Source organism: Temnothorax americanus, unplaced genomic scaffold (genome assembly GCF_048541705.1).
Source record: "Temnothorax americanus isolate GAGA-0224 unplaced genomic scaffold, ASM4854170v1 Scaffold60, whole genome shotgun sequence".
Lineage (NCBI taxonomy): Eukaryota > Metazoa > Arthropoda > Insecta > Hymenoptera > Formicidae > Temnothorax > Temnothorax americanus.
In genome coordinates this window covers 855698-869025 of record NW_027509752.1, presented here as the reverse complement: position 1 = coordinate 869025, position 13328 = coordinate 855698, and the positions used below count along the sequence as shown (strand labels likewise).

At 33.2% G+C, this 13328-nt stretch overlaps 2 protein-coding genes across 2 annotated transcripts in view; both read right to left on the bottom strand.

Annotated features, from left to right (window-relative positions):
• The window catches only part of Tj (Maf family bZIP transcription factor traffic jam), a 167660-nt gene that overhangs the window by 8728 nt on the left and 145604 nt on the right, over positions 1-13328 (bottom strand). The gene's annotated exons all lie outside the window — the stretch shown is intronic.
• Positions 11591-12961, bottom strand: LOC143905375 (uncharacterized). The gene has a single exon (XM_077420784.1). The coding sequence runs from the start codon at positions 12959-12961 to the stop codon at positions 11591-11593; it is 1371 nt and encodes a 456-aa protein (XP_077276910.1).

Here is a 13328-nt window from a genome sequence, read left to right as displayed (position 1 = left end):
TTTTTAATTTACAGCATTTTAGAGAGAGAGAGAGAGAGAGAGAGAGAGAGAGAGAGAGAGAGAGAGAGAGAGAGAGAGAGAGAGACTATTTGCGTGTCTTATTACATATGTCCTCCGGGGCGAAGCCCGGGTAACCAGCTAGTATATATATATATATATATATATATATATATACACGAATAAATAAAATAAAAACATTGATTATTATAGTTAAAATTAATTAGTGATGTGTATGAGTGTGATAGTAACATTTTATACTTTTGTATCTGTTTTTAATTTTTTTTAATATAAAATGCAATCATACTTCATGGTTGATATTTATTTGTGGAACCTTAAAAAATGCGACAAAGTGATTTAACTATAAATATAATTGACTAAAAATTTTGTTTGCATAGAATATTACTTACAGAAAAAAGTGCACATGTAATATATACAATACTTTGTGCTAAATTGATATAGTTTTAGTCATTAACATGTCCAAAACCATTTTGAGAAGAAATACTTTGGTTAGTTTGTGTGTGCCACGTCCTACTATATCTATATACTTTTCTTCTCGTCGGTGCTCGCATGCATGCATCGTACATACATACCGCACACACGAGCAAACGCGGGCCCAGAAATTCATTAGAGGTATCTGATATTTCTGGTGGGTGCTTCGCGCCGGAATAAATCATACGTGCGGGCAGTCGAAAGCGTTTTGCCGGTACGCCGAGGTTCTTTCTCGGTGCACACACGATCTATCCGTTTTATCTCGATCGTAACATGGAAGGGATAGGGTAGGGTGGCGGGATAATACGCATGCGAGGGCGAATGCAAGGATAGAAAAAAAATAAGGGGGAACGAAGAGAAGAAAAGAGAGAGAGAGAGAGAGGGGGGAAGGGAGAGGGGGAGAAAAAGGGGGAAGAGAAACGCGTGTCCTCCAGCAGCACGAGAACGAGAAAGAGGGTTAAACGTTCGAACGTGATCCCAGGCTTAAACCGATCGTGGACATCGAGCAAATCTCGTTACCGAACTCGACCGTCCTCTCCTCGTCCTCCTCTACTTCTTACGCGCGGACATATCGAGGGGTGGTTTATATATACTTGACTTGAGCAGGAGAACCGTCTAAGGAGCTTCTCATTCCGCCGTTCGATCGACTCAATCTTAGCAGCATTCGTGGTCAACGAAGCGTGCCGCGACTTCCCATACCTTTATCTATATAGATTTGAAATTAATTTTGATATATATTGCACGATTGAAAACTCACTCGCTGTGCTGCGTTTGATCATAACCGCAGAGGCGATGGACAAGTCTTTTTCGAATATTGCGATTGGAGATTGAATAAGAAAATCCGGTTATCCTACAGAGGACTAATCTTACTTCAACAAAAGATAATAGTAAAACTTCGTACTTGCGTAACAAAAAGATTGATTTCGAGAAAAGAAACTTGCTTGAAAAAAAGAGTTAGAGAAAGAAAAGTGAGAAAGAATGGAGATTCTAAAAGTTATTTTATTTCTCTGTTCTGAGTTTGAATCAACAATGAATAATATATAAGAATCTAATTACATCTACATTTGTAGCAAAAATATTACTTTTAAATGTGCATATTAAATATAATGAAATTTCAAACACTTTTATGTAACATTAAAGATTTTACTAACATACAATACATATACATATTTACACAGAAAGAAAGAATGTTCTTGATTTGAAAATATCTTCAGTAGTTTCAACGTGGAAATCTTGAAATGAGATTATATTGCGTTAAACTTACTTGAAGAAAACTTTAAATGAAGTCATTATATAGTCAATATAGTGCAACCAAGAAAAAATATTGAAATAAAAAATTGAAATTCTTATAAGAAAATTATAATGATCTTGCTTATATATGAAACAATATATAATATATCTTTTTATAAGAATTTCAACTAGTTGCACTATATAATGACTTCATTCAAGCAAGTTTTCTTTAAGTAAATTTAACGCAATATAATCTCATTTCAAGATTTCCACGTTGAAACTAAAAATATTTTCAAATCAGGTATATTCTTTTTCTCTGTGTACTTATTTTACTTAATTTATAATAAAAAATTAATTTTAAATAAAGTTTTAGTCAAATAGAAAAATTCTTCAAGTCAATCATTGTAACTTTCTATCTCTTTACTAAATATTTTTAGTAAATATATATATAATAATACCTTAACATAAGGTATAATATGTTCATGTTACACACACCACTAATAATTTATCTCAAAGCTATTTCTTTGATAAGATCGATTAATATAACTCATTTAAAGTTAATAACATGTATAAAAAAATAAAATTAATTTTTATTCCAAAAATACATTAAGAAAATAATAGCATGTTTTAAATGGACATAATATATATATATATATATATGTATATATATATATGTAAGACTATAAATTGCAATTTTTAATGAATCATCTATTGGAGTCTAAATCATATCGTATCTAATTAGAATACAAAATCACCGCATTGTATTCTGCATAGTATTTAAAAATTTATTTAAGTCTTTTTTACAATTTTGTAAATGCTGTCACTGTATGAATTACTTACATTTTATTGAATTTTGATTAATTTCAATTTGTAGTTTCATGAGTCAAAAGCGTTTTGCTCTATAATCGAGTCCTAAATTAAAGCATGCACAGTAATTGCGACATTGCTTAGCTGAATCTATTATCTACGCGTGACATTATATTATGAAACTTTAATAAATAAATAATGGAACATTTTATTCTGTAAAAATACACCAAATAGTTCCAAATGGTCTTATTTTTCTACATGATAGCATTTGTTTAATTACACAATGCTCATAAATAGCATATTTTAATTTTTTTTATTTTATTTTATATATTGATATTGTCGAGAAAGTCTCTTAATATAGAATATAGAATAATTTATTAATATATAGTATAATTTTGAAAGCAATATTTTACATTCATACATTGTGTGTATAAATCTATTTTTTACATTCTCGTGATACTGGAAGATCCCAGCTTGGGTCTTTTCCTTCACACTACGGTTACACCATAACATCATACTCATTCGCACTCAAGTTTACGCCACATTCATCCATTCCTCACTCACCCATCCACGCATGCACACGACACGGGTACAGGGGAGAGTTGCCTAATGCGTACCGGTCGTCTAAATCGTATCATTTACAGCATGTTACCAAAAGACTTATAATAAATTAATATGTTATTGATAATAAGTTAAACATATAATAATAGATATTTGAAACATCAAGCTACAATCTCCAACGTTTATGTGCGTACAAATCACTATCACAAATGGGAAATATAATAATAACGGCAACTCTTCCCTATACGTTTCGAGTTAGTATTCTTATTAAATTTGTTATTTAATACGTTCTAAAGTCCAAGTAAGAATATTAGAATTATCGCATTTTTATGGATAAATATTCAAAAAAATAAGGAAATATATTTACATATCTTTTTATTCTCATATAAATTTTCTTATTTTATAAATATTTATTTATAAAAAGCACATTATTTTATAATTTAAACTCTCAAACATACTAAATATTCTAATATAAAATATAAAATTGTAATTTGTTATGTACTACATATGCCAGTGTGCAATTTTTAATGATTTTAACAGCAATATTTACCATATGTATGCGTGTAACTTTGATGCTTTTCATATCCGTTATAATTTGTGATATTGTGCTTTACCTTTTATCAGCTTTTTCTACTCGTTTTTTTTTATTCTATAAAAATAAATGTAAATGCTTTAATACTATCCTATAATTTAAAATATTTAATATGCAATAAACTATTTTAATGAATTATCTAAATTATTTCATTTGTTTCTAATTGTAGAAAAACATTTAAAAAAAAAATAATATTTGCTTTTTTTTACAATTTTGGTTTAATAAATTTTTATATTTAAAATAATAAAATAAATCAATTGATGTAAAAATACACAATTGCACATTTATAATATAGCCATTTTCATATGCATATTATCAAGAATTGAATTCGCATCTTTCCAAGCGTTAGGCTATAATAAAAAGACGCACGTGAGGCAGTCGAGAATGCGGAGCGTGGCGTGGACTACCATCCACCAAAAAGAATACATTTTCCCTCTATTTCTCGCGGTCGGAATAAAGAGAGAAAAGATATTCGCATGTTAACAGGAAAAAGGCAAAATTCTGCGCGAAAGGCACGTCAAGCCACGTTTCGTCGTTTCGTCGCTGGGGCAGGGTCGGTCAGTTTAAAGGCAGAGGAAAGAAAAGTACACGTGAGGCGGTAACATAAAGGGCCGTCTCGCAACAAGGCTAATTCGCATCACAGCCCTTCTTAGATCGACGCATATCACGTATAGCATTCGCCTACAGGCACGATTCTGGTGGAAATTCGCATACCTATTACGATTTTCATATATGTACTTCAGTCACGGGAAAACATAGAAGTATGTAAATTATAATACGTATACCTAAATATTAAAATAATCGAAATAAGTATATAATACAGGGATAAATATGATGTACAACTTTTCAAATTACATAAATAATACTCGTCATTTTTTAATAATTTTGTATTATATTGATTATGAATTCTTAGATCTATCATTAGAGAGTCTTATGCCTGAAATGCATATACTGGTATTAGAAATAATGTAATGTTATTTTAAATTAAATTTTATTATAAAAAATAGTAAAATAAAAGAGAAAGTGGGAAGAGAGAGACAATGTAAAAATTATTTTACTTTTATATACTTTTAATTTACAAATGTTTTCTTTTACCTCACAAGTTATTGCAGAATGCATTTACTTTTTACTTTTTGATTTACCTATAATAAAAATTTACATTTTTTTTTTAAATAGAAAATGACTTTTACTAAATTTATATAAAACAATATACAAGTTTTTAAATACACGTTATAATAATCTATATCACATTCTATTACACGTATAATATATAATTTATTTCGGTAATTATGCATAAAAGGGACATTTTCTCTGATTACCTTGACCTTGATATGTTGATATGTTGTCAAGGTCACCCTCCTGAGTGACCTTCAGAAGATTTTAGCCGGCGGTCATTGTTTATTAAAAAGTTATAAACAAAAAATTTTGAAAAATATAGCTATTTTGAGTATTAGAAGGCATAAATGACTAATATATATGTCGAAATAGTTCACGCATACACTTTCGTCACAAACCCATGTAACCGCAGGGGTGATATTAAAGCAGTGTGAATAAAGTATTCTTTACTTCGGAAGAAAATTTACTTGTTTCGGTAAAGCAGCGACTTTCTCGTGAAATAAAGTATTCTCTGCTTTAACAAAAAGACTTCAATTTATCAACAATTTACTGCTTTAAATGTTGCTTTTTGTTAAAGCAGAGAATACTTTATTTCGCGAAAAAGTTGCTGCTTTTTTGTTTATAACTTTTTAATAAACAATGACCGCCGGCTAAAACCTTCTGAAGGTCACTCAGGAGGGTGTACAACATATGTCAAGGTCATCGGAGAGGATGTCCCTTTTATGCATAAATACCTTCATTTCTATTATAAAAAAGAAATACCTTTATTTCTATTATAAAAATATTAAAAACTTATTATTTTTCGATAAATATTTTATATGCAATATAATATTGTAAATTAAAAAATTAACATAATAAACTATTAATTATTATTAAATAACTGCATTTTCTGTTAATGAATTTAATGACGCAGCGAGAAGAGACGAAACGAGACGAGACTTTGTCGAACTTTTCGAGACGAGACGAGAATCTCGAAAAGAGATTTCTTGTTCAATCCTTATTTCCGTTAATAAATGAGACAATTACCCAATCTAAACATATAAAACTGCGAGGGTTTGTTTACGACAAGTATGCTTCACTCCTAATAGTCCATAATTCAGTGATGAAGAAAAAAACATTTTTGATTAAGATATATCGAAAATCTCGACGAGATTCTAGTTTCTTCTTGATGTGTCTGGAGACAAAATTTTTCTCATCTCGTCTCGTCTCGACAAGAAATTTCTCGTATCAATGCCATCGCTAAATGAACTAATAAAATATATTTAAAAAAACTATTAAAGAAGTATATTTTTGAAAAGTGCAGTACAAAATATTACTGTTAGTTCTAAAATTAAAATAATTTTACAATAAAAAGTAATCCCTGCAAAAAGGTAATAATTAATCGTAGGCTTATACATTATAAATTATTTTGTAGTAATTTATGGACTTTGTTAATACATGTAATTCAATGTTGTTAATGATTAGATTGTCACAATTCTATCTATTTATAACGTCAAAATATCATGTACTAATTACTCTATATAGTGCTCTACTTACATATATATATTCATTCAGCTTTTGATCGCACTTGCAAAAGTAGAATCCCTGCACAGTTCAGAGCAGTCGTCACTCGGTCAAGATTGCAGAAGACTCAATGACGACCGGATAGGGGAGTCGATGGAGTGGTGGAGGGTGGCAACAAGGACGGGCACAGGAGATGAAAGGAGAGAGTGAAAGGCTGCTAGAAGAGGGTGGAAACGGAAAGAGAAAGAGTGTGGCTAGTGATTGGATTACAGTCAGGGAGTCCCCGTGGACTCACCAAATGACCGGGACAAATTGCCCCTCGCCTTCGGGAATACTTATATATCCAACGGCGATCTCAAGCTTCACATGTCTTTCGAGGTCTCGTAAGTGACCCTCGCACACACCATCACGCTTGCAGGCGTGTAGTATCTACCAAACGACAGCGATAAATTGCTTTACACTTAACATGGGCTATTAACACAGGCTATTAATACTGGATGACCACGCAAAATCTTAATCTTATGCTAACGTTGTATATTATAATGTCATTATCTATTGTACGTTTTTAAACTATCATGAATATTGTCATACAGATCATATATATGAAAGAAAGATTAAATAAAAAAATATGTATCTCTCATGCAAAAAGCAGAATTATTATAAATTCAAAAATATATTAACATTGCAACAATTGATATTGTTACAATGTTGATACATTTTTGAATTTATTGTTAGATAGCATAAAAATAAAAGCTTTTATATTTGAGTAAATTAAAATGGCTTTTTAGAAAAATATTATGTATTTACATAAAAAATGTAAATATTTCATTAAATAATATAAATAAATTATACTTTGTATATGAGTAAAATATTTCATTATAGAGATAGTAAATTATAGTAAAAATAAAACACGTTATTTGAAAAATATTGAGTGACGAAAAGTTTTATCAGTATTACAATCAAAAGATTCAAACATTTGTTTTGTTTATGATAATTTTATTTTACAAGTGTTCTTCTGTATATGTTATTGCAAATCAGCAATTGGCTCAACTTTCGAAAAACTCCTATCTCCGAATTTGATGAAACTTGCAGCAATTATTGTTGACCGTTAGAGGACACGTTCATACCATAAAGGATTTTGTACGGAAACAAATAGGAACGAAGAAATTAGCGTCAAAAATTCAAAATTTTTATTCTAATTTATAGACAATTTTCCGAATTTTGATATTTTCTTGCGGTTCTCTTAGTAAAAACCTTTGTTGTGAGTTGTGACTCCGACATCAGTGATAATCAATCGGGGGAGCCCGAAAAATATGTACCCTACCTACTTTTTTACCAATTTTTTTTCCTATTTTTATACCTATTTTTTCCAACATGCCGGAACACACACACACACGCGGGGAAGGGTGCAAGGAAAACCCCCCCCCTCCCGCACCCAACTCCGCCGGTAGGCAGCGTGGACCTCGCTTTACAACTGAAAGTATATGCTAAGGCTACCGTCCGATTCACGCTCACAGCGTTGTAACAAGCGACGCTTTCAGCGCTGTGAGCGTGAATCGGACTGCAACCTTAGTATATACTTTACCTCCTCCCCCCGCGCGCGCGCGCGCGCGCGCGCGCGCGCGCGCGTGTGTGTGTGTGTGTGTGTGTGTGTGTGTGTGTGTGTGTGTGTGTGTGTGTGTGTGTGTGTGTGTGTGTGTGTGTGTGTGTGTGTGTGTGTGTGTGTGTGCGTGCGCGCGCGCGCGCGCCCCTTTTATGCATAATTACCGTTGTTTGTTATGATTTTGTTCGTCGCGTAGTACATTCCTCGTCTTCCTTTCCTCCCGCTCTTATGTACTCGGCTTCATGTAAACAACGGTACACCGAAATGACGGAACAAAATAAGGCCCACTATATATTAATAACATCGGAAAATTCGGAAAGCCATGTGTTGGAAAAAACAGGTAAATAAAATAGGTTACATTTGTTTAATTAATCAAACATTTATATGTATATTTATATGTACTGTCTGTACACACATATTAATATGTAATCAGTAATCATTAATTAGTAATTAGTAAATTATACAATTTACCATTTACCATTTGTATTTTTTAAATTTCTCCGTTTCTATTTGTTCCCGTACAAAATCCTTTATGGTGTGGACGTGTCCTTTAATGCTCTACAATTGCTGCAAGTTTTATTAAATTTGGAGGTAGGGGCTATTCGGAAGTCTTACCCAGCAATTTCTAAATTCGGTATTATGGTACTAATAAAACTTATATTATCAAAAATAGTTCTAAATTATGCTAAAATAAAATTTATTGCTAATTATTAATTAATGCTTCAAAATTACAGTATGACGTAGTCTACAACATTAAATTATTGGAAGACTACTAGAAATCATCTGTCATATATATCTAGTTTATATATTATGATGCTCTACCTCATTTTTGCTTTAACGAAATAATTTTTAAATACCTAAGCTATTTTCATATAAATAAATTGATTGTAGATAATTTATGGTCACCTTGATCTAAATTCTTTGAATTTTTTTCCATCTGAGGTCATCTAAAGTTTGAAAAAATAAAACTTTAGATTTTGATAGAAGAGATGATAAATTATTCTATTAACATAATTAAATATCATGTCCTGTATTTACATGCACCTGAGTTAAAGTGTGATAATAATAACACCATAACTCAGAATGTCACCAAATCCGTTGATAATACTGGCACATAAAGACGCATTTACAGTAGGAAAAGTAAGTTTCTACGATAGATTTAAATTGGCAAAAAGCTAGTATCAAGTTTGCCTAGGTATCGAGTTGGCCCTGGTCTCCCCTACCTATGCCTCAAAAGTTGGCGAGAGACTGACTGCAACGGTCGTCTCGAGGCTTCGCGAGCAAAGGAGAGAACAAAAGAACAACAACAAAAGAGGTAAGGCCAAGGCGACTGCTAAAGAAACTACTGAGAATTGTCGATTAGAAGTAGGCAACTTGAAGCGCCAAATATTTTCAGGTAGCGTGCGGCCGGGTGCGAGCAACCTCGCGCTACTTCAAGACAACTGCTGTAACTCCGTTAATATTGCGAATTTCAATAAAACGTTAGAGATACATATTTTCAAGACCCCAAACATTAAGAAAGTGCAAAAAAATTCGATTTTTTGAAACCGTTACAGTGGTTTTCCCTCTTAATATAGTCTTCGCCTTTTTCTGTATAACGTTTACATCACTTATACAACGGAACGTTTTCAGTTTTCTCACTACAGTCTGTTGGATCGATTAAACATCGATCTCGTCTCTTTTATCACAATTTTTAATTTAGAAAATAAAAAATCATTTGGCGTTAATTTAAAAGTAGGTTCTGGTTTCTTCACCGGCGCATTTTCCGATTGTTGTATCTGAGTTTTTGGCAAAATAAAAGATCCCCGTGTTATCCCATCCATACTACTCGTCTGATTTAGCGCCAGCTGACTTCTTTTTATTTCTCAAATTAAAAATTGTGACGAAAGAGACGAGATTCGAGAATATTTCATCGATCTAGATTGTGACGAAAGAACTGAAGGCGATTCGGGAAGAAGCGTTTTCTCGGGCATTTGATTCATTGTATGAGCGATTTAGGTAAACGTTATACATAAGAAGGCGGAGACTATATTGAATGATGGTATTAATAAGTAATTTTACTTTCTTGTGTTTTTGTACTCCGTCTGTGAACTTTACTATCACATTATGTAAGAGAACAAAAATATAATAATTTTATTCTATACATTAGATATAACTCCGTAAAATAACATCTTTTCTAAATGTGATATCTATTGAACAATAAGGCAAATATGTTAGATATTCCGTTACTTTATACATTGTTTATAAATTTCGAGACATACGCGCATATCAATTATATTACTGTTTAATACATAGAGATATAAAAATAGAGTGCGCGAGTCATATGCTAGCACGTAAGAAACTGCGATATAGAAATAGAAAAAGAACGCTGCATATAAGCCCTTTCATGCGCAGCTTTCTCTTTCTATTCTACGCAGCTTTATCTTTCTATTCCTATATCGCTTTTTCAGCTCGATCGCGCACTCTATTTTTATATCTCTATGGTTTAATATCGTGTATCATTTGTCTTCTAAAATCTCTATTTCGATCCAAAAGATGCACATTGCTTTATTCTTCGGCAATTGTAAAGCACCAATAAAAGAGTGCTCATGTGCGACGAGTAATGATTCTCTCAGGAGCTTATAACAGAGCATCGAGACATTTAAGGGGATGCTGGAGTGACGGCCGAACTTCCTCGATGTCGATAATGTCAACATTTTTAATTTTTTTTTCTCTATATCTGTCTTTGTTTAACGAAATGACATCTGTCCTTGTTCGATCGCTGCGCCATTTCTCGCTACACACAATACTACTCCGCACGCACCTCTATTAAGCTGGACCCCCCACCAGCGCAAATCAAGTTCGCACTAGGTCAAAAATTTAGTGCAATTTAGGTGCTAATTAAGTGCCCTAGTCCAAATTTTGGTGCTCGAACCGTTTAGCAAAAAACCGCGTAAAAAATGGGGGGGGTCCAGCTTGCCATTAAGCTGGACCCCCCATATCAGAAAATGGTCCTATAGAGAAGACAAATACACTATAATTTAGTGCTAATTAAGTGCTAATTAAGTGCTTTAAAATAACGATAAAATAAAGCATTTATTTAAATATACTACTATATATTGAACACAGTACCGTCGCGGTCGACACAAACACTTAAAAAATTTGCTGCATGAATATATTCATTACTAAAATTGGATAACTTGTTAGATCCGCCAGTGCGTAGTTAAAAATAAGTGCGAAATTAAGCGACCCAACTGGCCAGTATCAATTTATTTATTGACTCACTACGTTTCGACCTTAATTAGGTCCTTTTCAAGTGAGAAATACATAGATTACGCAACAATATCATGCGTCGCCAAATGCTGCGTCCAAGCCACATTGTGCGAACGCCACGCTAGAACGAATATGTACATATAAATATGTCGATATAAAGATGGAAGCCATATCAGTGGTAAATCGTAAAAACTTACATGTAATGTGCGTCAAAAAAATAAAATAAAAGCATCCGAGAGTCGCAATGTAGGTTTTAGGAAAATAAGGCGGCTCATTTTCTCCACTAGCTCCGTACCGTGCCATATTCAAAGTCACAATGACGTATATAATACACAATAACTAAATACATAAGATGTGTTCCAAAAATAACCAAATCATAAAAAATAATTATAACGTGTTCCGAAATACTACATACACAGACCGAACTCAATTACATGTTATACAGCTTCAATAATTCGATCATATATCGCAGGCAAATTCTCCGTATCCTTCTGAAGGTTGACAGTGTGCTTACTCTTTTTTATGAAAAACATCTCAGAAATCTCTCTTTTTCTGAAATGCTTCTCCTTATATAGAATTTTCGGGTTCTGCCAATCAAAGTCGTGGTTTTGAGAGAGACGATGTTTAGTAACGACCGAATGATTATCAAAATGTTTCTTGACATCGCTCCGATGTTCTTTTATGCGTGTCTCTAAATGTCGCTTCGTTTGTCCGATGTAGCACGAATCACAATTCACACAATCTATCTCGTAAACAAGTTCGGTCTGTTTGTAAGGTTGTAATCTGTCTTTCCCTTTCCTAATTATACAATCCAGCTTTTTTGGAATCGTCAAGAGAGTCTTAAACTTGACCCCCCTCATTGTGCGTTCAACATTAGCGCTAAGGCCTTCAACATACGGTATCGTTATCGAGCTGACAGGATCACGACGCACCTGTCTATCTGTACTCGCACCGCACGGATTATTAAATTTTTTTAAAAGTTCAGCTCGTCGGACATTGATATACTTATTAACGACATCAATCGGGAAACAGTTATTTAAGAGTATATTTCTAACTATTGAAATATTATTTGAATGAAACCGTGCATTGGAGAGTAGAGTAGCTCTATCCACTAAATTGCGTATAATGTTGACTTTGTACTTGAAAGGGTGATTCGAGAAATAATTGATGTAGCGTCCCGAAAATGTCGGTTTTCTGTACCAATTTGTTATTAATGCATTCTTCTCTCGAATCACAGTGGTGTCAAAAAAGTTTAATGCACTATCTGTTTCCATTTCATAAGTGAACTTTAATCTTGTGTGATAGTTATTAAATGTCGTGAGAAGCTCATCAATTTTTGACTTGGGAACTACCGCAAAAATATCATCGACGTATCTACAATAGAATGATATAACAAAACTCAGCGACTGCAGACAGTGCGTCTCAAGATCATCCATAACAAGGTCAGCGAGGATTGGGGAAAGGGGGGATCCCATCGGACTACCGAAAATTGGTTCGTAAAATTCTCCGTTAAAACAGAAACTGGTAGAGCTCAGGACCAGATCTATCGCGTGTGTGAATTGAGAAAGACTGAGTTTGGTTTTCTCAGCGATATGATTCCATCGTTTTTCTATGGCTTTGATAACCAAGTCCTTAGGAATGTTTGTGAAAAGTGCGGTCACATCTAACGAAACCAATACATCGTCATCCTCAATTCCCACGCCGCCTATCATATCAACAAAAGACCAACTATCCTTAACATGTGAATGAGGTTTAGGTACAGATTGGTCAAGAGTATCGTGTAATAATCTCGCTGATATGGCTTCCATCTTTATATCGACATATTTATATGTACATATTCGTTCTAGCGTGGCGTTCGCACAATGTGGCTTGGACGCAGCATTTGGCGACGCATGATATTGTTGCGTAATCTATGTATTTCTCACTTGAAAAGGACCTAATTAAGGTCGAAACGTAGTGAGTCAATAAATAAATTGATACTGGCCAGTTGGGTCGCTTAATTTCGCACTTATCATTACTAAAATGATCAAAAACGTATATTTCCTGAATCTGAGTTTATTGCTAACAGTAAAACAATTACGATAATTAACTTAGACCAGCCGTTGGCGCTCAGCACTAAGTTCCGTCATCTGATCGTCTACGAATTAGTTGCTCGCATGATTATAGTATTAAAAC